Source organism: Archocentrus centrarchus, chromosome 1 (assembly GCF_007364275.1).
Source record: "Archocentrus centrarchus isolate MPI-CPG fArcCen1 chromosome 1, fArcCen1, whole genome shotgun sequence".
Classification (NCBI taxonomy): Eukaryota; Metazoa; Chordata; class Actinopteri; order Cichliformes; family Cichlidae; genus Archocentrus; species Archocentrus centrarchus.
This window is the reverse complement of record NC_044346.1, coordinates 23,752,104-23,777,927: the sequence shown is the minus strand read 5'-3', so window position 1 is coordinate 23,777,927 and position 25,824 is coordinate 23,752,104. Positions and strand designations below refer to the sequence as shown.

Below are 25,824 nucleotides of genomic sequence, written 5' to 3'. Positions count from 1 at the left end.
GAGAACTTTCCACATTTTATTGTGCTGCATTTTGTGAAAATAGGGTCAATGTTTTGCTTAGAATTAGTCATTCGAATTTTTTTAAGTGACCCGAGAGAGACATTAGCTATATTTTCTTTTTTTTTTATTCAAAAAAAGACCAACAACCAAAAATGAACAATGCCATGTGCATTTAATAAGCAGACTCGTGCATACATTGCGTGTTGAATGAGAACATGATGCTTCTTTGAGCTCTGTGTCCCTCAATGCCACAATCAAAACAAACTATTACAGTAAAAGACAAAGCAAAAAATAAGTTATCTGATTCTGAATCTTCATGACTGAAGTAAACAAACAACGGAGTGAGGAACAAAAACAATTTCTTCATTCATTGGTGCTGTGAAACAACAAATGACTAATAAGTGAACTCCCGTACTCAGCAGAGCAGGAGAAAAAAGGTTTGACTGACAAAACTTAAGTAACAGCTGCACAATGTAAAAGTTACCCTGCCTTTGCTAGAACACCTCCCTTAACATGTCGTGGGTACCGCATTCACAGCCAGTCAACAACAACCAAAAAACCCCTAGCACTTACATTTCCATAAATAAATAACAGAATCTATTATCTTTTTACAGTATTTCTTGATTAAAACTTACAAACATAAAAAGACAAAACCAAGAGAGAACTTAAGGAAGTTTTACAAAATATTTACAGAAACTATTTACAGTTCACAGATGTGTGATAGAAATCAACTACAATCACTTTTAACTTAATTATATTCATTAAAAAAAAAAATGTTTTTCAAGCATTTTCTTCATTTTGGTTAACTTCAGAAAATGTAGCAGCTCTTTTGATTTACAGTGCAAACCATCTGTAATCCACCACACTCGTCTCTTATTTGAGAGATGACAGCAAGCTAAACGACTGAATGTCTGCCTCTCTGTGTAGGATAACAGAAGGTCATAATATGATGGTGTGAAGACCATCAGTGGAGTGGGATTAATAAGGCATTTACTGTATGTGCATCTCTAAACTTCACTAAACTACCAGAATGTGGCTGGAAGGTGTGTTAAGACAATATGTTTTAGGCTTTTCAAGTAAAGCTTGTGTTGGGTAAACGGCACACAAAGGCGATGTGGTGGAACAATCTGCATCTTAGCAAGAACACCTAAAAAATATATAGATAGCATCAAAAGAATCATGGATCAAGGATTAAGAACATCATCTCTTGAAACTATCCATTAGTCCTTCATTTTGTATTAAATTAGTGGTCGGACTTCTTTATGCCCGAGACCTCCCTGCATGTAGGTGTCCACTGCTTCTTGTTATCACTGCTCTGTGTTGTGATTTTGAACTCTGGTGACTTGGATGAGAAACAAAACTGCCTGGTTTTGTCTCTGCTTGTTTTTGCATTTTGCTGTGTTTGAATGGGTTTGGATATTGAGGAAGATCAGATGCATGTCTTCATAAACACACACACACACACACGTACAAAAAAAGGGACTAATGATGTATTGGACCAATACCAGGTGACAGATGTGTCACCCTGTAGCTGATGGTCTCAGCTTGCTACCTGTTTATCCACAGAAGCAGGGCACCTGTCAATACTTTCCTGAGGACCCAAGGAAAAAAAAAAAAAAAAAGAGATTATTTTTTTCTTTCAACTCCTTTGCAGGCTTGGACGGCACAGTGCTGAGGTTGGAAACATAAGCCACAAAATGAGGTTACTAGGGGAAGGGAATGGGGTTGTTGAGCAGCAGTTCTTGTTTCCATCACTTCAAATAAAACTTTCTTCATTTTTAGGTCAGGGCATGTCTGTGTCATCCATGCTCAGCATTTGGCGCTGCAAAAAATAAAAATAAAAAAGCAACATTGTATGAACAAAGCTTTAAAACTGTATAATCTCTTCCTTTTTTTTTTTGTTTTTTAGAAATAATATTTCCAAAATGAGTTTAAGTTAAGATACCTCAGGATACACGTAGCCATCAGAGCCGTTCCTGGAGATGTGTAGTTCATCTTCGGTGGTTTTTTGGTACACGGGATTGTCAAAGTGGATGGTGTTGGTGTTCTTCCTACGCCAGTTTCTCCAAAGGTACATTCCTCCAAAGACCAGCAGGGCCACGATCACTGCAGAGAATCAGGAGAGTTAAAGGCTATTCAGTGAAAAAGAGAGCAGATTAAGCAGCCTTTTGCACTGTAAGTGTGAGTAAGCCGTGCTGTTGTATTTGACAGAGAGCCATGAAGAGCTTAAATGTGGGCCTTACTTAGCGGCAACACGACGTAGAGAGCAAGAGGGTGGGAGGCAGGAGCTTCTTGAGGCTGCACAACTGCTTTTCTGTCACCTGAAAAAGCAGAGAAAAAAATGGTTTCTTTATATAATCCCTTAAAGACGGATGAGAAGAACAATGCCACTCTTGTTCTACATGAGCCAGAAGACAATTAGCTTAGCCTCGTTTAGTCCTGAAGAACCAGCCCTACATGATATATCACCCAATAAAATCCCAGTAAAACTACTACTGGTCATTTTAAGTATGAAGTAATTAGCTTTCTGGAACAACTTCAATAAAGGCTAACATATTGTTCTAACAGTGTCTGTAAGGGATTGCCTCCAGTTAATTTCACTGTAGGCAATCAGTCAGAGACTAATAATTTCCATTTGGCTTAGAGATAAAAAAATCATATAATAGGATGCTAAAAACAGCATCAGTCAAATGTTTGATTACCATAAAAAAACATTAAAAAAAAAATCAGCCTCACTGGTGACCCTGAGCATAAACACACATAACTAGGATAAGAACTGTACTCTGTGAAACTTTTCCTTTGCATGTATTTTACAGTCACCTAACACAGGTATCAGCAAGTGCTCCCTGTACCTTGAGCAGTGGCAACAGACTTAGAGGTAGTTGTGGATTTTTTGGTAGCTCTGGCGGTGGTTGTAGTTGTGGTGGTTGGGACAGGTTGCCTGGGTGTAGCAGGTTTTGTGGGACCTTGTGGTGGCAGCGGTGCAGCAGTTTTATCTTTAGCAGGAGGTGCAGCTGTGCTTCCTGTGAAATAAAAAATAGAATGGTTAATGTCAGGATTTGATGTTAAAAACTCATTGTTTTTGGTGATATGAGGACGAGACGTTTACCTGTCACACATTTCTTCATGTCAGGTCCCAGGATCATGTCATCAGGACAGGCACAGGTGTATCTCGGAGACTGCTGGTCGAGCTGAGGGGCAGGTAGGCACAGGAACTCACAACCTCCATTCATGCACCAGTTTGTGCCTAAAACAAAACAGAATCGGCATTAGAAAACATGATTCTGATTGAACTGGGTTTTTCTTATAGCTCTAATGTAGACAAGTTTTTTTTACCAATTGGCTGCTTGAGGTTGTGGTGTAATACGATGTCCTCTGGCTGGCTCAGGTCCTTCACCAGCTCGGTGATGTTCCCCCCTGTCAGGCGGTTGGCACTAAACACAGCAGCGTTGTTCATGTCTGTCCAAAATACTTTCTCCTGTTTTTTTTAAGAAAAATGCCATTTGAGTTAAACAGTTCAGTAACAAGCTATTGTTCAGTTAGTTATGTAACAATTTTCTACAGTTCCCACCAACACAAATTAGGATTCAAAATTGAAACTGATTAAGAATTAGTACTGATCCAATTTAGAGGATGTCAAATCTGCATTCAGCAATTAAAGCTCTGACTTTAATCTTTAAGCCATTTCAACTGGAAAACTGCCCACCAACTGGATTAGGCTTGCACTGGCTCGCTTTTTAGTAGTGTAGTATATTGGTAACAATTCAAAAATGCAGTGCATATTGATAATAAACCAGTGAGGTTTGCATTTCCTGTCTTTTTCCTATTTTGATTCTGACCCAAATGATTCATTCGATCCCTTCACAGCCTCAAATTTAATCTGGGAATAAACTTCATTACTAACCTCAAAGACAGTGAGGGAGAGCGGGTGGGATAGTTTTGCCTCATTTATGATGAGACTGTGTCGGGTGCCTCCATTCACATCGATGCTGGAGAGAGAATGCAGCTTGGAGTCGACCCAGTACAGACGCTGGCTGACCATGTCTGGAAGGAAAATAAAACACACAAGCAACAGTTATCACTGCTGTACTTTCATTTAACAGTAAATAAAATGTACTGTTAAAATGTATTCATAAAGTTGTGCTTACCTAGGGTGATGCCATTGGGCCACACAATGTTGTCTGTTACTAAAGCAATGCGACCCGCACCGTTCAGCCCACTCTTCTCAATCTTAGCTTCCTCACCCCAGTCTGTCCAGTACATCAAACTAAAGAGCAAAAGAAATTGCATGAGGATAAAGTCAAAATGCACCAGTTCACCTCAAACTCAAACTAGTTCGAATAAATGTACAAGCTGAGATGTCTGTTGAAACACTTACTTATTTACTGGGTCGACTGTGATTGCTCTTGGCTTGTCCAGGCCTTCAGTGATGAGGGTCTTCCTCTTACTGCCATCTGTTGTTGCCACAGAAATAGTCTTCAAAACACTGTCAGTCCAGTAGATGTTGCCATGGATCCAGTCAACCGCAATGCCCTCTGGGGCCTCAATCCCACTGCCAATCACCACATTGTGGTGAGAAGAGTCGCCGGCCACATCCATCTTGGAGCTGTTAGGAGGGAGGCAAAAATGGAGAGATTCATTTTAGAGACAGATATTGCTTGCAGATATTGCAGTCCATCCTAGGTCTTGAACAAAAGCCACCTCATAAAATGCAAAATGATGTAGGAAATGCATAAAGAAATGTAAAAATAGAATAATAAAAAAAATCAAATAAAACGGGCAATTTAATACAAAGGTTAATATAAATAGAGGAGCAAATTAAAAGCAGAAATCTCAATTTGTACCATATTTACTACATTGACTTAGGCCTTCAATTTTTTTTTTTAATTTTTGGATTAATTTTAAATTAATTTATTAACTGAGTCTTCTATTATTACAGAGTTACAGATATGGTCTCTGTCTGGATACGTTTAAGATAGAGGACTCGACAAGTGTACATTTTACCAGGACACAGATGAAGAGTCTAACCTGTAGATTTTTTTCAGAGACAGGTCAGACCAGAAGATCATCTTATTTGGCATGTCCATGTCGAGAGCCACCGCGTTTTTCAGCAGTGGGATCACACGCACATACTCGCTGCGGTCCACCGTCAGCTTCCTCACCTCGTGTCTGTTGGTGAAGTACAAGGTGGGCACTATGCCTGGTGGAGACAGAAGAGGAGAGTTTAGTTAAAGAGGGCATGCAGTCTGAAAATGATCTCTGAGGAGTAAGTGTTGAATAGGTTTAAGCAGGCTTTCTTTCAGATGTTACCTGATTCAGCCTTGCAAGTTTTGGTCGCAGGGTCAATCTCATAGCCCTCTTCACAGTCACACTTGTAGCTGCCAGGCAGGTTCAAGCAGATCTGACTGCAAGTGTCTGGCTCAGCACATTCATCGATGTCTATGGAAGAGGAAGAAGTTGACTTATTGGGATTTTTTTTTTAATTAAGTATCTAATGCACACATGCTTATGACAGCATGGTTCTTAAAAAGCAGAATTTTAATTGTCTCTGTTCTCTCACCTTCACAGGTTTTGTTGTCCGCCTTCAGTCTGTATCCTGCAGGGCAGGAGCAACTGTAGCCAATCTTCAGATCTGTGCAGTTGTGGGAGCAGCCACCATTTCCGGTCAAACACTCATTGTTTCCTGCAGAGACGAAGAAGCAAAAAGCTTTCAAATTATAATTACAATGAGCAAATCCTTAACCGACAGGGAACTCACTCAGTCAAACCAGATGCTATCTAGGTCAAGACTGGTATTCTAATTATATTTTCCTACAGTTTCGTAGCCATGATGGTGTACAAGATGATTTCACTTACCACACTCTTTTACTGGTTCATCAGACCCGTCAGTGCAGTCTCTGTTCTTGTCGCACACTTTATCCATGTTGATGCACTCCCCATTGTGACACCTAAACTTGGTTGGCCCTTCACATATGTTTTCTGTGGAAGAGACCAGGGGAGAATGAAGGGAACTGTCATAGGGAAAGAAGCTTCTGTGTACAGTTTGTAGAGTATGAGTGAAACTGAATTAGATCTTAATACCTGCATTACAGTCAAACTCATCACTCAGGTCCCTGCAGTCATGTTTTCCATTACATTGGAGGCTTTTGTCAATGCATGTGCCGTCCTTACACTGGAACTCACCCGAGCGACATGTAGAACGAGCTAGAAAAAGAAGGAAAATGGATAAGAACATAAAGGGAGGGGGAGTAAGGAGAAGGAGAATTAGATTAGAATAAAGAAGAAAAAAATCACTGCAGAAATTATTATTATTTATTTTGATGCTCAGGTTGGCTTTGTATGCTCAAGCATAAATAGGCTGTTAGACTCACAAAAGTGAAGTGAATAAAAACTCTAAATAACTTTTCAAAAACTCACTGCAGTTAGCCTCATCCGAATGATCCTCGCAGTCAAACCCTCCGTCACACATCCAGCTGCTATGGATACACTCCCCACTCGCACACTGGAACTCGTGAATGCTGCAGCGTGGCTTCTTCTCTGGCTGCCTTCCCTCACAGTTTTCTGGCCACTCATCAGACCCATCAGCGCAGTCCCTGTCTCCATCGCAGCGCCAAAGCGATGGCACACAGACTGTGTTGTTGCACTGGAAGGACTGAGGGTTACAGGTGGGTTTTGTACAGGAAGCCTCATCTGAGCCATCTGAGCAGTCGTTGTCGCTGTCACAAACAAAGCTCTTGGATATGCAATGGCCATTGGCACAACGAAACTCAGACTTGTCACACTGTTTGACCGCTGTGGTGAGACAAGAGAGGGTGATACAAATTAATGTGATAATGTAGAAATTGATCTGATGTGACATCAACACTGTTTTACTTTTGTTTTTTTTAAAGCATGTTTAGCTAGACTTCAGGATTTTAAATGCACTATATGGGCAAAAGTATTGGGCCACATCTCTTTGAATTCAGGTGTTTTTAGTCCCATCGCCAAAGCTGTACACCTAGTAATGCAGTCTGCCTTTACAAACATTTGTGGCACAAGTGTGTTACTGTAATAGGATGCCACCCCTGCAATGAGTCAGCTCATGAAATGTCTTCCCTTCTAGATATTTCACAGTCTGTAAGTGGTATTAGTGCAGAGAGAAAGCATGTAGGAACCGCAACAACTCAGTCATAAAGTGGCAGACCTCATAAAAGTTATAGAGCTAAAGCTAAGTCACTAAGTACATAAAAGTTGCTGTTTACTCAATAACTGCAGAGTTCCAAACATCCAAGGAGTTAATATCTGCACAAAAGGAGCTTCATGGCATGGTTTTCCATAGCTGAGCAGCTCCTGCAGCTGTAATGTATAGGTGACCCAGTACTTTTGTCTGTATGATGTATATAAATGATTGCATGTCATCAAGTCCAGTTTTTTTTAATTCAGTTATCTATGCTAACATAAATAACTTCATTTATAAGTATTTGCCTCAATGCGTGGCTGTTGTAGCCATATTGTTTAGTAGAAGCTCAAAAAAATGTTTAGCTGTTTTAGATTACTGGCCTTTAAGTCTGTTCTTGTGATCCCTTTTTTAACAAAATTAATTCTTTCAGTTTTAATTTCTTGTTTGTGAATGATTTGACACATTTCTAATTATTGATAAAGTAAATAAACTTGACTCGGGTAGAAAACTTACTGCAGTTTTTCTCGTCTGCACCATTGGTACAGTCGGCTTTGCCGTCACAGTGCCAGCTTTTTGGTATACACTGGTTCATGGGAGCGCCGCAGTTGAACTGGGAATCCCGACAGATTTTAAGTGCTGAGGAGAGAAACATGAAGCATGGGTCATTTCATATGATAACAGACAGATACAGCTCGTGACTACAGTATCATAAAGCTTAACAATCATTTACTTATGGAAGCTGCAGTAGCTTTGCTAATCTGTTTCTGATTCGCTGTAGTGATAGTTTCATCATTTTCGTCATCATCTATGATCCCAAACTAAATATTTTTGCTTTGCATTGTAAGTTAGAGTAATTGCTATGCTTTTACAATTTTGTAAATTGTAAAAAAAATATCTATAACTCAGTAAAGCACAAAAATACTCACAGATAAACCAGCAATAAAGACATAAATTTAAGCTGCAGCTTTGTTGTGATAACATACCACAGGTAGCAGGCAGCTCATCGGTTCCATCACCACAATCATCACTTCCATCACAAATCCACCTGCGGGTGACGCACCTCCCGTTTCCGCACTTAAACTGAGTGGAGCTGCATATGAAGGCGGCATCTGTGAAAGATAAAAATCATAACTGGAGTTCAGTCTGATGTGTGCACAAACTGATACCCTGGTTTACAGTTAACATAATCTTGTTATCAGCACTTATCGATCAGTTCACACCTGGGTGGTTATTACTGTGTAGTTAATGAATGACTGAAAACTACACACAAGTCCCCCCCCCCCCCACACACACACACACACACACACACACACACACAAAGCTGCTGTTTTACAGGAAGTTTTATTAATGTGTATCTGAAAATTACTGGCCTGTGAAGTTCAGATAAGTGACACTGCATTTAAAAAAAAAAAAAAAAAAAAACGTTTTGCTCATTGCTTCACTCAGGAAATTAACAAAAGAAGTTATCAACACTGTGTGGTTCCCACAACTCATATTAGAACTACTCATAGTGACTTTAATGTTAAGTATTTGAATGTGGGAAAGTCCTGTCTTTCTTTATTCTTCCAAGACAGTCACATGCAAGCCCAAATCTTCACCAACCTTTTCCAAGGATGCACAAGTGAACATAAAATGGAGAATGATAAAAGAGTTTTGTGCCAAGACGTGGATTATAATGTTTACTCACTCTAACACTGCATCTTCACCTATATGTCTATTTGTTTATCACCTATATGACTTTTCTCATGTAGCTTAAATATTGTCTTTTCTGCAACATCTCACATGTGCTTTCGAGTCGACTACCTATGAAAACGTATATAGGCATGTTATTTGCGGGCATGCAGGCAGCAACAGCTTCACTGCTCTGGTTAAGTTTTAAAAGTTTAAGGTTTTACAACCTTAAACTGACCTTGGTTTCTTTTAGACTCAGAGGGCGTGACCCTCGATAACACCTCACTGAACCAGCCACTAAAAGAAAACACCGTGGCACAAGCGAAACTAACACAGTTTGCACATGTCATCCTCCATCACCTCCTCACTGCCTGTCCCTCCTGTGACCTGAGGACATTGTCAGACTATCCCTTTAAGACAATAAGATGGGAGGAGTTGAACCATCACACCACCAGTTTCTGATTGGTCCCAGAGTGACATTCCTAGTAACAGCATCACTAAAGTGACCCACAGATGGAGGCGAGGCTAAACACAAGGAAGTCTGTCACCTTAGGAGTGTGAGTGAGTGATGACACAACAAAAGAAACAGAACAAGTCTGACTGATTGCGATAATGTGGTGTGTTTCAGAAGATTATAACATAAGTGCAGGCTTTCTCAATAATTGGTATGTTGCCAAGTTATCACCCTGCTCCTCCCAAACTGTGGAAAGTAATACAGAATTGAGAAATGGACTCTGTCTCCTGTCTTGTTATTCTTGGGATCATTGGAGTGAGTCTGGGTTTCCCTTACAGGGAAAAAAAGACCCTCTTCCTGTCCACGTCATGCACACATGGGGATGAAGCCTGGCAAACAGCCAGCAGAAGTTCCAGTAACAGAGTTTCCAGAGTATATGCCAGCACTTTTTTATTGTTTTGTTTTGCTTTTTTTTTTTCATGATATGCTGCAATTAATTTACAGCAATTTTTTAAGAACTCTCACTTATTTCCCCTTCTTAGGAAGACTCCATTTAATACATGGAAAAGGTGAGGAACAAAAGTAGGTCAAAAGCTGCCTCTTCCTGACCTTCACATTTCCAATCTCATCTCCTAGGGTGGAAAATGTAAACTTCCCAGGCCTATGTTTTCATTTTCCACTGCTAATGTTTCCCATACTCCTGATTCCTGCATTGAGACTGCTCAGTAAAATGAGGTTTCCTTTAACCCTGTACAGTAACGCTTTCTCAAAGACAAAAGTACAGCTTTTGCCTGACTTACGAGGGCAATATAAGCTTCCTCTGTTTTGCCTTTTAAATTTTTTAGATTTGTTGAAATATCCCCAATATTTGTTTTGCCTTGTTTGCCTCCTTTTTCCAGAACACGTCATTAAGCATATTTCCAACCACTGAAGTTCGTCTAGAAATTGATCTGTATCACTTCCAGTAAAAGCCTACAAGCTGAAGAGTTCAGAAGTATCACTATTCCATTGACGATTTAAGGCCACAAACTGGAGGTACACTCTCCTCCAGATACTACTTACACCCACAGTGTGAACCTTCAAAGAAGCCAGGCTTCACATTTATAACACTACCATATAAGGCTATTCAGGCACTACCTTAAACACATATCAGACTGCTATGATTCAGCTCAAAATGTAGTTAAACTGAGGCTTGCTTGACAGCAGAAACTGGCTTTCAAGGAGTTAGACAGGTGGTCACAATGCTGAGTGACAACAATGATCCCTTATTTTCTGATGGTGCATTCCAGTTTTTTTGTCATACATGTCTGCAATACACACACACACACACACACACACACACACACACACACACACACACACACACACACACACACACACACACACACAAAGAAACCCTTCACAAAGAGGTGGCTTTATTTATTCAATCACACGCCCAGCAGTTAACTAATAACCTGGATGGCTGTTCATCACGAGGACCAGCAGGACTCACTTCTGCTTTGTGTCTCGATTTATGATGATTAGTCCAATAATGTTGCTGCACTTTATTGAATCCACCTGAATCACTGTGTAATAAATGAGGACTGCAACCTAGTAATGGGGTGAAATAAAGTTTCAAACATGCTTTGTAAAAGTTCAAAGATAATGAGGTCGCTTTCTGTGGAATAGTGAATCTAGTAATGCTTTCCTGTCCTCATTTCAGTATCTTATGCAATGACTATTTTGTGAATGATGACATATTCTAAAGCTGGAGGTATTTCTACCTAATACATAGGTGAGACTATAAAGTGTCTCTCTCTTTGAGAGTCACTACATGGCAAGAGGTTTTTATTACCCTTTATGGTTAAGCCTCATTTCAGGAGTTTGCTCAACACAAAGTGAATTCATGAAACAAACCAGAGCCAGATCTTTAAAAAAAAACAAGACATAACACACAGAGACACTGAGACTGAGGCACTCAGGTGTGAGCACTACAAACTGGGAAAACCCCAAGTTTTCATCTGAAAAGCTCTTGTTGGAGAGTGCAGATTTTAGAGGGGATTAATGAAGCAGGGGGGCAAAATGGGGCTGCAGAACACTGTGGGCCTCAAAGGGCATTGAGTTCACTCATTTTCTTGGGACAATAATGGGGCATAGCACCTCAGACAGCACGAGAACCTGGATCCTAATGATGCAAGGTTAAAATTAAACACGTTTTAAATATTACATCATTTCATAAAGATTTTAACATCAGCCAATATAATCTGTTTCATCCAATTATTAATGAATTTTAATGTCCATCTTACATTAAATATATAATTTGGGGCATTTAGAGAATATATTATTTAATCTGAATTTCCCTGCTGCCGTTTACTTTGTTTTCACTTAATTCTGTTTATTTTACATTGTTTTATTGATTTAATTTTTGCATCACTGTGTAAAATGTAGACTACATCCTGTCTTGTGTCAGGAACCTGGAAAACCTTTGAGTGCTTCATGTATTCATTCATCCATTAATTCACTACTTATACAGTTGGTAAAAGTTCTTAGAAGCTCTGATATTTTGAGTGTTGGCAGCTAAAATTAAAATGCAGACCTTGTTGCATCCAATTCCCCGAATCTCGCTGAAGGGAGGAAGCCACGTCTTGCAGCCGCACCCTCCACCACTACCCGCACTACTCGTTGACAACCGCCTGTTTGGGCCCCGCCCATCCGAAACTCCAAAGCCGGCCGGCGAATTGGCGAAGACGATTGGATGTTGTTTAATTTTACAGCGAAACGAACCAATCAAAACGCTGTGCGTAAATTCATTCATATACGCCGGAATCATAAACCACTTCGTGATATTATGGCCGATACTAATTCCCTATCTACCTATTTCTCGCAGGTATATGAATTACAACATTAATCCGAGAATTAACAGTCATTTTCAAAATGAGAAATACCTTTATTCCGCTTCATTCAGCGGAAGAGTTCATTAAAACGTTTAAATTTGTAACAGCCTATAAGCAACCAAAAAGCGAACATAAATACTGATACATGAAATGTACCCGACAACTTTATGTAAAGCTGCATAGATGCAAGGAATCAGACTATTACACCCCGAAACACGGAAGAAAGGAACGACATCTGCAGGAAAAACAATTTCCTTACCTGTTTGAGGCAAACAATGAATAAGCATCAACAGACACCAGCAAGCGGACAGTCCGGTGATTCCCTTCAAAACCCCAAACATGTCCCTTTTCTTCTTATTTTTTTTTTTTTTACAGCTACAAAAAGAACTGTGAGCACAGGTGTGGGAAAGAAGGAGAGTTCACGGTAGTATCTGTGCGTAAAAGACTCCGGTTGAGACAGAGTCACAAAGCAGCCGCGGCGGTGCGTAAATGACGGGTGCCGGCAAAAATATCAAGGGGTCCGTGTCACATCTGACCATTTTCTATGCAGCTAAGAGGGCGGTGCCAGAGCAGTGGCGTGATGTTTGAATTTGGCCGTGAGCTGCGCTGGGGGGGTGGATGGGGGGGTGGAGCCTTCTGGTTTCATCTCTTCCTCCCAAACCGCGCGTGTGTGCTTGAACGTATATGTCTATAAGCATGATTAAACTCCGAATTTATCTCTAACATACTGATATCAGATTTAACAAAGAAAAGAACCAAAGGTATTAAAACCACAGTCTCTCTACAGACACACTGACTGCGATGACAATGCATTACAAAAGGGAGAAGAAAAAAACCCATCTGCAACTTTAAGCTTTTTTTCTCCTTCGTTTACAGTAATTCCTTATTAATACGTAGCCATTTATGAACAAATTACAGTACAAAGATGATTGGAAAAGCAAAAATAAAATTATGATAATAAACAATTAACAATAAAGGGCCAAATGCAGCACTGATATGTCAGTTACATATTTTTTATAATGATCATAATTATAAACTCCATCAATTTCACTACAACATGAGAACATCAGAATACCTTGAATTGGCAAACTAGCTTCTACTAGCTTTGCGTATTAACCAGGAAAATGCAAATCTAAAATATCAGGTTATTTATGTCAAGAGTCACGGTTCCACCTTTAAGCTCAAACAGATCATTTGCAAAGCAAAATATCGGCTTTATAAGAGATGCACAAAAAGGGGGTCAGACGGCTAGTAGATTTTTCCTAATTTTCCTTGGAAAAATTTTTCACTGAGGAAAAGTGGTCTGCATCACTGTTATCCCTCCCCTTAATGCTGCTTGATCTAATTTCCAAACATGGAGAGTTCTGTTACACAGAAAAAGGATTTCAGCTTTTCCTTCTGTGGGAGGTATTCCTGGAATGTGAAAAAGCGGCTGGATTACATATTCTACTACACTCACATCACTGTTAACACACACACACACACACACACACACACACACACACACACACACACACACACACACACACACACACACAGGCACAACTCTTAAACTCCGTGTGTACACTTTAAACAGGGCTGAATCATGGCCTGTGCATTTAGTAAAACATCAACTCTACTTCCTTCCTTAAAGGCCTGTAAGCCACGAAATGGACTTACAGGCCTTTATAATGACTTCCAAACCACAACAGTTCCTCTTTATTTACAATGTGGACAATAATAAAATTGTTAGATTTGAAACATGCACGGACACTGTGACTGTGGGGATGAGACAAATTCTTTTTATGTGAACATACAACATATTTGTATGAGCTTATTTTCAGTTAAACCACATGCAGTCTCTCTTGCTTGGTTGCCATTAACATGCTCTTATTCTTTGACATATGTGAACTATATTATGAGTGGGAATGTAATCTAGATAATTAATCAGCAGCTTTCTGAATTATAGCCAGCATTATTATATATCATAGCCAACATCATATCCTGACGAGTACCGCCTCTACAAGTCCCCCGATCTACAGTGTTAGTGCTATATGTTCACACCGTAGATTGCCAAGAACTGATTGGCAACTTGAATTGTTATTTTGCTTCTCTCCATCTGCAAACACATTAATAGTTGGGGAAATCAGAGATGGCATAAATAACAGACCACTTCCTACTTTCCAGAATATTTGAAATCTTCCTCACTGTGAGAATTCAAGCAGCCTTGAATTCTTATCAACACTCTTCTACTAAAGAGAGAACAGTGCTCAGAGAGACACACAGTGTCACTAAATGCCTTGAATTGTGAAAATTGTGAGTGTCTCAGGGCCAACAAATCTGATAAGTGTGTACATGTATGTGTAATTCATGGGTGTGTTGTCCTGTTTCCAACCCCTCACCCCCAACTGGTTGTAACAGATGGCTGCCCCTCCCTGAGCCAATTTTTGCCAAAGGTTTCTTCCTGTTAAAAGTGAGTTTTTTCTTCCTACTGTCACCGAGGGGGTGGTCAGACTGATGGGGTTTTCTTTGTATTATTTAATATAAAGCAACTTGAGGTGACTGTTGTGATTTGTCGCTATATAAATAAAACTTAATGCTTTTTTCCATGAGCATGGGCGTGTCTCCCTGTCTTTGTTGCATGAAATTTTCACAACTTGTGGTCTTACACTAACTCAAGTCTGTCTCTGAACATTTGTATTTGAGTCTGGGACTCATGCCAGACCAGATTCATATAAAATTGTCAGCCAGTTTTTCTGTTTAAAAAAAAAAAAATCAGCAGGCATCTGTGCTGCCTGTGAATGCAGTGGAACTTCCTTTGTGACACTAGTACAGGAACTCTGCTCTTGGACTTGTTCAAAGCCTACGTGTGGTCTAACATTGTGTTTTCCTGTTTCAGACAGGGTACCGACACATATTTGCACGCTACGAGATGTGTGTGCTGTATATGTGACGTGTGCATTCATTGTTTTGATGTGGAGAAGAAACTCAAAATTACAGTGAATTACTTTTCCAGTTTCCAGGAATTGCTGCCAGTTAACAGCTAGTTTAAAGTTGCTGGGGGGGGTCCAAGGGTTGCTAGAAATCAGGAAAATGAGCTTGTCCCCCCCCCACCCTCTTCTCCTTATGAATGAACACTAAACTCACTGCTGCTCCTCAGTTTAAACCCCCAAAACATAAATTTTTGCTTCTTGTCATCTGGATGAGGAGTTTCAGGTTTGATTTACTGGTATGAGCATATTTGAAGTGAGACTATCACAACATAAGGCTAATTTTACATTATTGTGGACACTCTGGCTACAGTAAGAATAAGAGCATCTGAAGTCTAAATGCTTAGAAAAACACCTGATTTTTACAATGTGGGGCTTGGAGAGAAAAAATGAAGATAACTCACTAAAGAAAGCTCGTTGGGTGTATCGGGTTTAACAAGACTGACAGACCTGAAGGGCATGAGTGATTTCACTGGGTAGAGCCTCCTCTCAGTGGTGAAATGGGGTCATTACACCCTACAGTTTTTGCTAATGGCAATTTTGTTTATTGGAAAGAAAAAATAAATAGTTTCCACTGAGGTGTTCCTTACTTCTGAGACTAAAACATATAATTAAATTCAATAGCTTTAACTCAAACTAATTTCTTCGCTTTGGGTTCCAGCTGCTAAGGACATAATAAATATAATGCAGTGACATCATCAACAACTAATAATTTAAGGTCTGATGAATGTGTCAATAATTCTAATTAAATACTTAGACTATTTTTAAAAAAAGGCATTTTTACAGTCCATAGTATAAAATACACATAGCCAGCTAACATAGACATGGATTAGGTCGAGTTTATAGTCTTACACAAAAAGAAGAAAAAAAGAGCTCCAGTGAAAAATGTCTTTAATCTAAAACTATGCTTAATCCATGTCTCAGCATGCTTTGGGCCCCTTAGTACCAACTGACCAGCATTTATACATCACAGCCTACCTGAGTATTGTTGCTGCAGATGTCGATCACTTTATGACCGTCTTCTGCCTTCTGATGGCTGCTTCCATGTCACAAGGATCAAATAATCTCAAACTGGTTTCCTGAGTTTACTGTACTCAAACGGCCTCCACGGTCACCAGATCTCTATCCAAAAGTGTATCTCTGGGATGTGGTGAAGTGGTAGATTTGCGTGAAGGATGGGCAGCTGACAAATCTGCAGCAACTGTGGGATGCTATCATGTCAATATGGATCAAATCTCTGAGGAATATTTCCCAGCACCCTGTTGGTTCTGTGCCATAAAGAATCAAGTTCTGAAGGGAAGATTCAACCATGACATTTATGCCCATGATGAGTGCATGTAAACTTCTGACCACAACTGTACGTGTGTGTTAGAGTAGGTAACCGGATACTGTACATATGTCCATATATGTGTACTTTTCTCATTACCTACTGTGATCAGTACTGATTTTGCAAGCAGTACATACATGTATTGACATTAGAATCTGAAAATATTCTATATAGTATATCCAATACCATATGAATGCCTAATGGCACCACAGAGCCATGAGACAATCACAAACAGAGAGGAGCTAATGTCCCTCTGGTCCTTCGTCTTAAAAAAATCTAAAGTAGAAAAGTTCCAAAGTACACAAAACAGTTCAGAAATTCTAAAATCACCACACAACAACAAATGAAGTTATAGTACTTGTGTATTACAACCTCGGGATTATTTAAGTATAATCAAAAGTTATAAGTTTTTATACTGGAAGTGTAACAAGTAAGCAGCAGCAAGATAAAGTAGGGTGTTTTTATGCTGTAGAGTACAACAGCATCAGCTCCATCAAACCTCAGTTAAATACCTCAGGTGTGTTTCTAAAGAGCTTCGGAGAAGTCTGGAAACACCCTGCGTGTGCAGCTGGCTGGATTCCCAAACTAAACAGTCACAAACATCGGGTGTACACACACCTCAGCAAGCAAAGAGGGTCCAGAGACCGTTGCAAGACATCATCAGAGTGAGGCAGAGTTGAAACACCAGGTATGTCCAGATGATATATGGAAGGTCAGGTAACAGCTTCACTTCATAAAAAACCATGAAACAGTACTGAGTAAAGCACACCCTTTAGGTTATTTAAGGACTCATTTATAGTGTGTCATAAAAATGAGAAAATCTGAATAATTGTTTTCAGAGAAAGTTAATACTTTAATAATGTAAGTCTTGATGGCAAGATTTACACCCGCCCCCTGCCATAAACACACACACATTTAATACATTTTCTGTAACTCGGTGAGTGTTACATAGTTGTGTTTAATCATATACTTGTTAATGCATCCTCCTGTTAACATGCATACGTGGGTGTTGCTTTAAACAGACAGTGGATGGCAGTATAGTAAAATGTAGTACTAAAGTAATAGCATGTCTTCATGTAGAAATTCTAATCAAGCAACATCAATAGAAATATGCAAGTTACATTGTAAGATATTGGTCATGAATGCCAATTCATTAACTGTTAATATATAACTTTTATTTGAATGGAGGGTCAATCGTATCGTCTTCACACCTGTAGCTGCCAAGCATGTTCACGCAGAGCAGTGTCACCTTCACAAGTTTTGTTGTCCTCCTTCAGTCTGTATCCATCAGGGCAGGAGCAACTGTAGCCAGTCTTCAGACTGTTGCAGTAGTGAGAGCAGCCACCGTTTCCAATCAAACACGCATTGTTTTCTGTGGAGACGAAGAAGCAAAAAGCTTTCAAATAATGTTCACGACAAGCAAATCCTTAGAGGACAGGGAACTCCCTCATTCAAAGGTATTGGTATTGTTCTACAATCAATCAATGGCCAGTGCCGTTCAGATAGGTGACAGCATCAAAAAATGACACACAAAACATTTATTCTATTTAACACTGCATCTTCAGCAACTCCACTCTTCAGCAACAAGCTGTTTATCACCTATATAGCAAAACTTTTTCTTACTATTTTATGCACTCTAAAAAGTTTCATCTGCAGCATCGCAGGTGTTACAAGTAATGCTTTGTACATTTCAGGTAAACTATGGAAAAACAGTTTTTCACTGTTTAAGTTTTAAACGTTTAAAGTTGTACAAAGAACTTACTGCAGTTTTTCTCGTCAGCGCCGTTCGAACAGTCCTCATCGCCGTCACAGCGCCATATTTTTGGTATACACTGCTGCGTGGAGGAGCCACAGTCGAACAGTGTATCCAGACAGCGTTTACGTACTGAAGAGAGAAACATGAAGGACGACTCATTTCGCACAATAACAGCGAGATTTCCTGTGACTATCGTGTAAAGTTGTTCTACAGCAGCATTAAAAAGGTGATTCTGACTTTCTGTGGTGCTGCTGTTGTGCTATGAGAAGTAAAGTCATTCTGAGTGAATGGTTCATTATTTTGTTTTGAGAATTTGATTCACATATCACACATTTACTTATCGAGCTAAGCACTGTGCTATGCAAAGTCTTGAGTCTAACAAGCTTGAAAAATCAGTATTTGGCATGACCGCCTTTATTCTTCAACACAGCCTGAACTTTCTGAGACTTTCTTGTAATTTCTTTAATTCGTTTTCAGAGATACTTTTCCAGGCTTCATGAAAGACATTCAGAGCTCTCTTTTTGATGTTGGCTGTCTTTTGTTCTATCCTATATCAAGGTGATTACACACTGCTTTAATGATGGTGAGGTCCGAGTTCTGTGGAGGCCAGTCCCTGATTGATAGTGTTCCACTGTGTGTTTTACTGCATTGGGGGTGTAATTGGGATCACTGTCAAGCTCAAAAATTAAGTCAGTGCCAATCAGGTGCTTTCCCGATGGTATTGGTGGATCAAAATCTGACTGTATTTATCTATGTTCATTAAACATGACAAGACCCCCAACACCACTGGCTGAAATTCAGCCCCAAATTATGACAAAGCCTCCACTGCGTTTTACAGATGGTTGTAGTGTAGACACACACTGTTGTACCACTCTCCTGACCATCTCCACACATGATTGACGATGATTTGAACCAAAAACTTCAAATTTGGATTCATCACTTCTATAAGAACTGTTGACACTGATTTTCAGTCTGGTTGTTGTGTAATTTAGCATACCTCAGCCTTTTCTTCCAGTTTCCCTTCCTGACAAATGGCTTCTTCACAGTCACCGTTCCATTCAGACCGTTTCTAATGAGACTTCAGCAAACAGTAGATGCATTTTTCAGGTCCTGTGTCAGGTCTTTGCTGGATTTTTTCTTGTTTTTTAAAAGTCATGACTTTCAGAAACTGTTCATGTGCTGTATATAGTTTTATAGGCCTTATAGGGGCAAATTCTTCCATTTTTGTGACAGGCTGCTGATAGCAAAGCACCTAAAGTACAGTAGGAATAAATTAAAGTAAAAAAAAAAACTCACTGCAGGTAGCCTCGTCTGAACGATCCTGGCAGTCAAACTCTCCATCACACTTCCAGTTTCTGTGGATACACTCCCCACTCGCACACTGGAACTGGTGGATGCCGCAGTGTGACCTCTCCAGCTGCCTTCCCTCACAGTTTTCTGGCCACTCATCAGACCCATCACGACAGTCCTTGTCTCCATCGCAGCGCCAATGCGATGGCACACACACTGTGTTGTTGCACTGGAAGGACTGAAGGTTACAGGTGGGTTTTGGACAGGAAGCCTCATCTGAGCCATCTGAGCAGTCGTTGTCACCATCACAGTGCCATCTTTTTGGTATACACCGGTTAGTGGGACCACCACAGTTGAACTCTGACTCCTGACAGGTTTTAAGGTCTGAGAAGAGAAACATGAAGCATGGCTCAATTCATTTAATAACAGAGAGATACAGCTTGTGACTACTGTACTGTAAAGCTTAACAATCATTATCAAACCTGCAGTTGGTTTGTTAGGTGTTTTCAATTTTAAGGTTTTAAAATTATTAACTCAATGTTTCCAACCACATGCTATTTTAACCAAGCTATCATATGTTCCAGGTGGTTTGTGGTATCTATTTTTTTATCTTCAAGCAACAGGAAATGGAGAGAATGATTAAAAATATGCTGAATGAAAGTAGTAGTAATAAATTAAAGTAAAAAACTCACTGCAGTTAGTCTCATCTGAACGATCCTGGCAGTCAAACTCTCCATCACATTCCCAGCTTCTGTGGAAACACTCCCCACTCCCACACTGGAACTGGTGGACGCTACATTGTGACTTCTTCTCCAACTGCCTTCTCTCACAGTTCTCTGGCCACTCATCAGACCCATCAGTGCAGTCCCTGTCTCCATCGCAGAGCCAAAGCAACGATACACACACTGTGTTGTTGCACTGGAAGGCCCTTGGGTTACAGGTGGGTTTTTGACAGGAAGCCTCATCTGAGCCATCTAAGCAGTCATCATCACTGTTGCAAACTAAGTTCTTTGGTATGCACCTGCCACTGGCACAACGATACTCATCATCTCTGCACTGTTTGGCCGCTTGGGTGAGACAAGTGAGGGAGAAAGGAGTTAATGTGGCAATAAGAAATGGATCAGATGTGACATCAGCAACACTTGTTTACTTTTAAACACATTTTTATATAATAAATTGACTCCAAGATTGCATGCAAAAATCTGCACTTCATCCTACTGCCATCTGGAGACACAAAACACAATTCTAATCAAGTCCAGTTTTTGTATTCAGTTATTTACTTTAACTTTCTTATATCATTTCATTTGTTTTTATTTGCCTCAATGCACTGCTATTGCATCCATGTTCATTACTAGAAGGCCAGACTGTGGACAATTAGTCCATATTTTAATATAAGCTGCAGCTTGGTTCAAATCTCCAGTTTGGTTTGTGCTAGTGGCTGGATAGTCTCACAATATTGTCCATATTCTCAGACTACCTGGACACTAACTGGCTTTGTGTTATACTGTGACGATAGTGGGTTTGTTTGTTTTTAACAGTACATTTTACTTTTTCAGTCCTCTGTGACAACATACCACAGGTAGCAGGCAGCTCATCAGCTCCATCACCACAATCATCATTTCCATCACAAATCCATCTGTTTGGGATGCACCTCCCATTTCCACAATTAAACTGAGTGGAGCTGCATATGAAAGCGGCATCTGCGAATGATCAAAATCACAACTGAGGTTCAGTATGACACGAGGACAAACTGACACCCTCATTTACACTTAACATCACAAGCTCTCATCAGTACTTCACTCTCAATTCATACCTTGTTAAGCATGTTGTAGTAATGTGAACTTGTGTCAACATATTAATAAAATATGATGGAGAGAAATTAGTCTTAGAAGTGTCACAAATGTGAATTAATATTTGCAAATGTAGATGTTGATGGAGAAGTATAGAGAAGGTTAGAAGAAGCTTCACTGCATCTTTGTTGATCTAGAGAAAGCATATGACAGGGTGTCAATAGAGGAACTGTAGTACTGTATGAGGATGTCAGGAGTAGCAGAGAAGTATGTGAGGGTGGTGCGGGACATGTATGAGGACAGTGAGACAGTGGTGAGGTGTGCAGTAGGAGTGATGAGTGGGTTCAAGGTGGGGGTGGGATTACATCACGGGTCGGCTATGAGACCCTTCTTGTTTGCAGTGATAATGGACAGGCTGACAGATGAGGTCAGGCAGGAATCTCTCTGAAAATGAGTTTCACAGACAACACCTGTAGTGAGAGTAGGCAGCAAGTGGAAGAGAGCCTGGAGAGGTGGAGATATGCTCTGGAGAGAAGAGGAATCAAAGTCAGGTGAAGCAAGACAGAAAATGTGTGTGAACGAGGGACACAAGCGGAAGGTGAATACACATGCACATTACACGCACATTAATTTATGCACCCAAATCGAAGAATTGAATACATAAAAGAATAAAACAAAAAGCAAACTAAATCTACCTGTCCAGTTCAGGTTTGATTTTAATCTTACAAGTTAACCTGTATTAGTTCCTTTAGGGTTGATCTAGATTTCTTTTATCTGCTGTTCTAACTCTGATCAATATGAGTCGACTCAGTTCTAACATCTCAGTTTAATTAGGCCAGATTCCGTTCACCTAATCCAGGGCTCCTCAAATCCAGGCCTCGAGGGCCGGTGTCCTGCAAGTTTTAGATGTGTCTCTGCTTCAACACACCTGAATCAAATACAGAAGTCATTAGCAGGACTCTGGAGAACTTGACTGCATACTGAGGAGGTAATTCAGCCATTTGATTCAGGTGTGTTGGATCAGGGACACATCCAAATCCAGGCCCTCGAGGCCTGGATTTGAGGATCCCTGACCTAATCCTTCCACTCACTGGACCTCACCCACTAGACTGGTTAGAAATACTCTAACACTTTAACGAGTTACCAGTACTGCACCAATAGAATAAATGGAATTGCAGAGCTGAATCATGAAAAGTAGTCCAAAGATTTAAAGAGAAAGCTATTTGAATTCCCAACCAATGTGTAATCCTTTCTTAAGTCCACTGCGTGTCGCAGTAACAAAGATTATGGTGTAGTCCTACCACAGTACCACGCAAAGCGTGTAACTGACACGGTGGACCGGTGTGTCTATATTTAGCTCCTAATGTCTGGATCCAGCAGGAATGGAAAGCTTCAGTGGAAGTTCGAACTCGATCAAAACAGATTTTAGCCATATTGGGCGAAGTTGAACACAACCACTCTCACAGATAGAAAACAAAATGCATCCGATCCCAACTTGCTCAGCTGTTTAATCTCTTTCTCTCACTCGAGGTTTTTTCTTCTCACGCTCGTACAAATCTCCTGCTCACTCTCGCCTGCAGCTTTCTTTTTTTGTCTTCCACCAGCGAGTGGCGCTGTGGTTACAGTGATTACAGTGATCGGCTGTCACAGGTACATTTAATGAACTCCAGAAACAACCAGTGAACACCACTACAAAAATAACAACAGCAATGCAATTAGAACTGCTCAGCGTCAGTTTAGATCATATTACCCCGAGTAACAAGTAGTTTGGAGAATGTGGTAAACCGAGAAACAATACTATTATTTAGTAGTAACTTGATCGATGCTTAGTAGTAACAATACTACTAAGCATCGATCAAGAGGTGGAAAAATCGGGGAAAAGAAAAAAGAATAAGTGCTGATAAATCAATTTTCTCACCCGTTTGACACAAACAATGAACAAGCATCAACAGACACCAGAAAGCGGACAGTGCAGTGATTCCCTTCCTTATCCCAGACATGTTCTCTTTCTTCTTCTTTTGACTGCTACAAAAAGAAGTCTGAACAATTTCTTAGTGGCTGGGGGGGTCAAAGCAAGCAGCGGTGAGTGGGTAGAGCCTGCTGGTTCCATCCCTCCTCCTCCATCAAACAATATATCTTCCTCCCAAACCACTGACTTTTGTGTGTGAGAGTCTGAAAGGAAGAGAAAACTGTGGCAGACCAAATCAATAAAACACTGATATCAGCTCTTATAATGTTGCAAAAGAAACCAGATGTGTTAAAACCACAGTCACACTACAGTCCTATACATTACAAAAAAGGAAGACCACGTGTGAGCCAGGGACCTTTAGCATGTTAATCGCATGAGAGACTAACCTGATCAGAATACCTTGAATTTTCTGGATAGTTTAAAATCAGACAAAATAGCTTACTTACATCTGTGTATTGACTGGGTCAAGTTAAGGATCAATATTTGGGTCAATATCAAGCAGATCATTTGCAAAACAAAGTAACAGCTTTATTAGTGATACAACTTGTTTGATGAAGTGCTGCAGAAAAAGCTGCAATTTGGAAGAATCAGTCAGAAATTCTGGGTGCCAGATTTTTTCTGATTTCCCCCTGGAAAAATTTTGTTCCCTGTTTTCCCATCCCTCCCCTTGATGCTGCTTGATGTAATCCCCCAACATGGAATCCAGTTATTCAGAAAGGTGAATCCTGCTTTTCCCTGCATGTTGTTCTTCATACAGCAGGAAACTGATCAGTTTGTAGTGTGTGAAGAACTCAAGTTTGGATTAAAATAAAAAGAAAGAAATTCACTCATGTTGCAGAGTTGAAGAAATCCCACGTGTAGCACCTGTCTAGCTACCATTGGTTCTCCTCAGTGTAAGGATAAGAGATAGCTGCAGTTTGCACACACAATTTTCAGTTGGAAAACTGCACTACACATGTCAAGCACAGTTCAACAAGATATATGGAGCAGCAGATGGGGCAAACAAGTCTTACACTATTGAAGGAGAACACAAACAAATGAGCCAGGGGAAAGACAAAGCCTAGTATGAGAGACACTCTTGTCTATGGCACACTGAATATGACCTCAGAGACATGGAATAACACAGCAGCCACACAAGCCAAAAGACAGAACTACACTTATCAAGCCTAAAGCAACAGAAACAATAACAGTCTTCCATCATCCAAACATGGACTCCAGCCAGTCCCACATGCCATTATCTATTCCAGAATTTGCAGCCAGCTCTTCCCGGATTATGCAACCCTTCTAAGGCTCTGGCCACAGACCCATCAGAAACAGTGTTATTAGTGATGAAGGTACAGCAGAACTCACCAGACATGACACAGACACCCTAACGATCAGCAAGAAGCAAGTCTAAGGCCATACAATTTTACCAGGAGAGCATGGAAGTGGCAGAGAGTTGCTCAGCTAATCCTCTCAGTGCATCATGCATGTAATTAATGAACTGCTGCTGATTGCAGCGCAACATGCACCTCAGAGACCAAAGTAACACGAGCACACAGACCAGTCCAGTTAATGGAGAGAAGCTGATGCAGTTTATCATTTCCACAGATCCAAAATACATTCAGAACAGGGAGAGTGTGGGCCCTATTAGCAGACGCCAAAAAAAAGCCACAAGCATGTTGGCAGTCATGTATTCAAGGTAAGGTGTAAAAGAATTTGGCCCTATCAAAGGCCATCACAGCAGCTGGGGCTATGGCTGGAGTAGGGGGAGGTTCAACCATCACCTGAGGCCTAAGCAAGGAGGTCGCTAACAGTGGTGTTGAGGAGACGAGGCAAGTAGGGATAGACACAGAATTGAATTTACTTTCAATTCACTTTTATCTGTATAGCACCAAATCACAACAGTCACATCAGGACTATACAATAGTTACAGAGAAAACCCAATAGTCAGAACGACTTGGCGACTTGATGACTTGGCAAGCACTTGGCGACAGTGGGAAGGAAAAGCTCATTTTTAACAGGAAGAAACCTCCAGCAGAACCAGGCTCAGGGAGGAGCAGTCGTCTCCCGTAATTGGTTGGGGTTGAAGGGACAAAAGACACACTGTGGAAGAGCGCAAGAGATTAATATTAACTAATGATTAAATGCAGATTGGTGACAGAGTGAGAAGAGGTGAATGAAAAATACATTAAAAAAAAATGCATCATGGCAACCCCTAAGCAGCCTAGGCCTATTGTAGTGTAACTAAGGCAGGGTTCAGGGTCACCTGATCCAGCCTTAACTATATCACAGTCATTTCCGTCAATGTGAAGAGTGCAGCTACGATCCTGGTCAACACTGAGGAATGTTGGGAACCAGTGTAGCACTCATGGATGAGAGAAAACTGCAAAAAATTATTTTTTAACTCTTCCCCACACACAATAATAAGACTCGCCTCACAGTGTTTACCATCAGTGGAGCACCAACTGTTCACTATAGCACTAGTCTCTCTCAGAACACCACATAGCTATCTGCTATGCTCTGGGTCTGTGCGTACCTCTCTTCTGGCCCGGTACCTACTGTCACTGTTAAAACACAGAGAGGC

At 40.4% G+C, this 25,824-nt stretch overlaps 2 protein-coding genes across 2 annotated transcripts; both read right to left on the bottom strand.

Annotated features, from left to right (window-relative positions):
• Positions 1–1,383: 1,383 nt before the first annotated feature.
• LOC115790243 (low-density lipoprotein receptor-like) lies at positions 1,384–12,651 on the bottom strand. Its single transcript, XM_030744005.1, has 18 exons — positions 12,417–12,651; positions 8,143–8,268; positions 7,673–7,795; positions 6,418–6,792; positions 6,082–6,204; positions 5,857–5,979; positions 5,561–5,683; positions 5,311–5,439; positions 5,029–5,200; positions 4,379–4,606; positions 4,149–4,267; positions 3,905–4,044; positions 3,337–3,478; positions 3,110–3,247; positions 2,853–3,023; positions 2,244–2,321; positions 1,946–2,106; positions 1,384–1,822 (listed from the first exon to the last, which is right to left on the bottom strand). The coding sequence occupies exons 1-18, from the start codon at positions 12,496–12,498 to the stop codon at positions 1,784–1,786; spliced, it is 2,592 nt and encodes an 863-aa protein (XP_030599865.1). The 5' UTR covers positions 12,499–12,651; the 3' UTR covers positions 1,384–1,783.
• A 4,222-nt stretch (positions 12,652–16,873) lies between these two features.
• Positions 16,874–23,376, bottom strand: LOC115790258 (low-density lipoprotein receptor-related protein 8-like). Its single transcript, XM_030744031.1, has 6 exons — positions 23,208–23,376; positions 21,074–21,199; positions 20,192–20,566; positions 19,506–19,883; positions 18,216–18,338; positions 16,874–17,825 (listed from the first exon to the last, which is right to left on the bottom strand). Exons 1-6 carry the CDS (start codon positions 23,287–23,289, stop codon positions 17,659–17,661), a joined length of 1,251 nt encoding a protein of 416 aa, XP_030599891.1. The 5' UTR covers positions 23,290–23,376; the 3' UTR covers positions 16,874–17,658.
• Positions 23,377–25,824: the final 2,448 nt, after the last annotated feature.

Coding starts and splice junctions, on each gene's coding strand:
- LOC115790243 (XM_030744005.1), bottom strand. CDS start 12,498: ATGTTTGGGGTTTTGAAGGGAATCACCGGACTGTCCGCTTGCTGGTGT. Junction 4,607..5,028: donor TCTCTGAAAAAAATCTACAG/GTTAGACTCTTC, acceptor CCCTCCTAACAG/CTCCAAGATGGATGTGGCCG. Junction 2,322..2,852: donor GTCTGTTGCCACTGCTCAAG/GTACAGGGAGCA, acceptor CTGCTTTTTCAG/GTGACAGAAAAGCAGTTGTG.
- LOC115790258 (XM_030744031.1), bottom strand. CDS start 23,289: ATGTCTGGGATAAGGAAGGGAATCACTGCACTGTCCGCTTTCTGGTGT. Junction 20,567..21,073: donor TGAGCTGCCTGCTACCTGTG/GTATGTTGTCAC, acceptor GTCTCACCCAAG/CGGCCAAACAGTGCAGAGAT. Junction 17,826..18,215: donor CGCTGACGAGAAAAACTGCA/GTAAGTTCTTTG, acceptor TCGTCTCCACAG/AAAACAATGCGTGTTTGATT.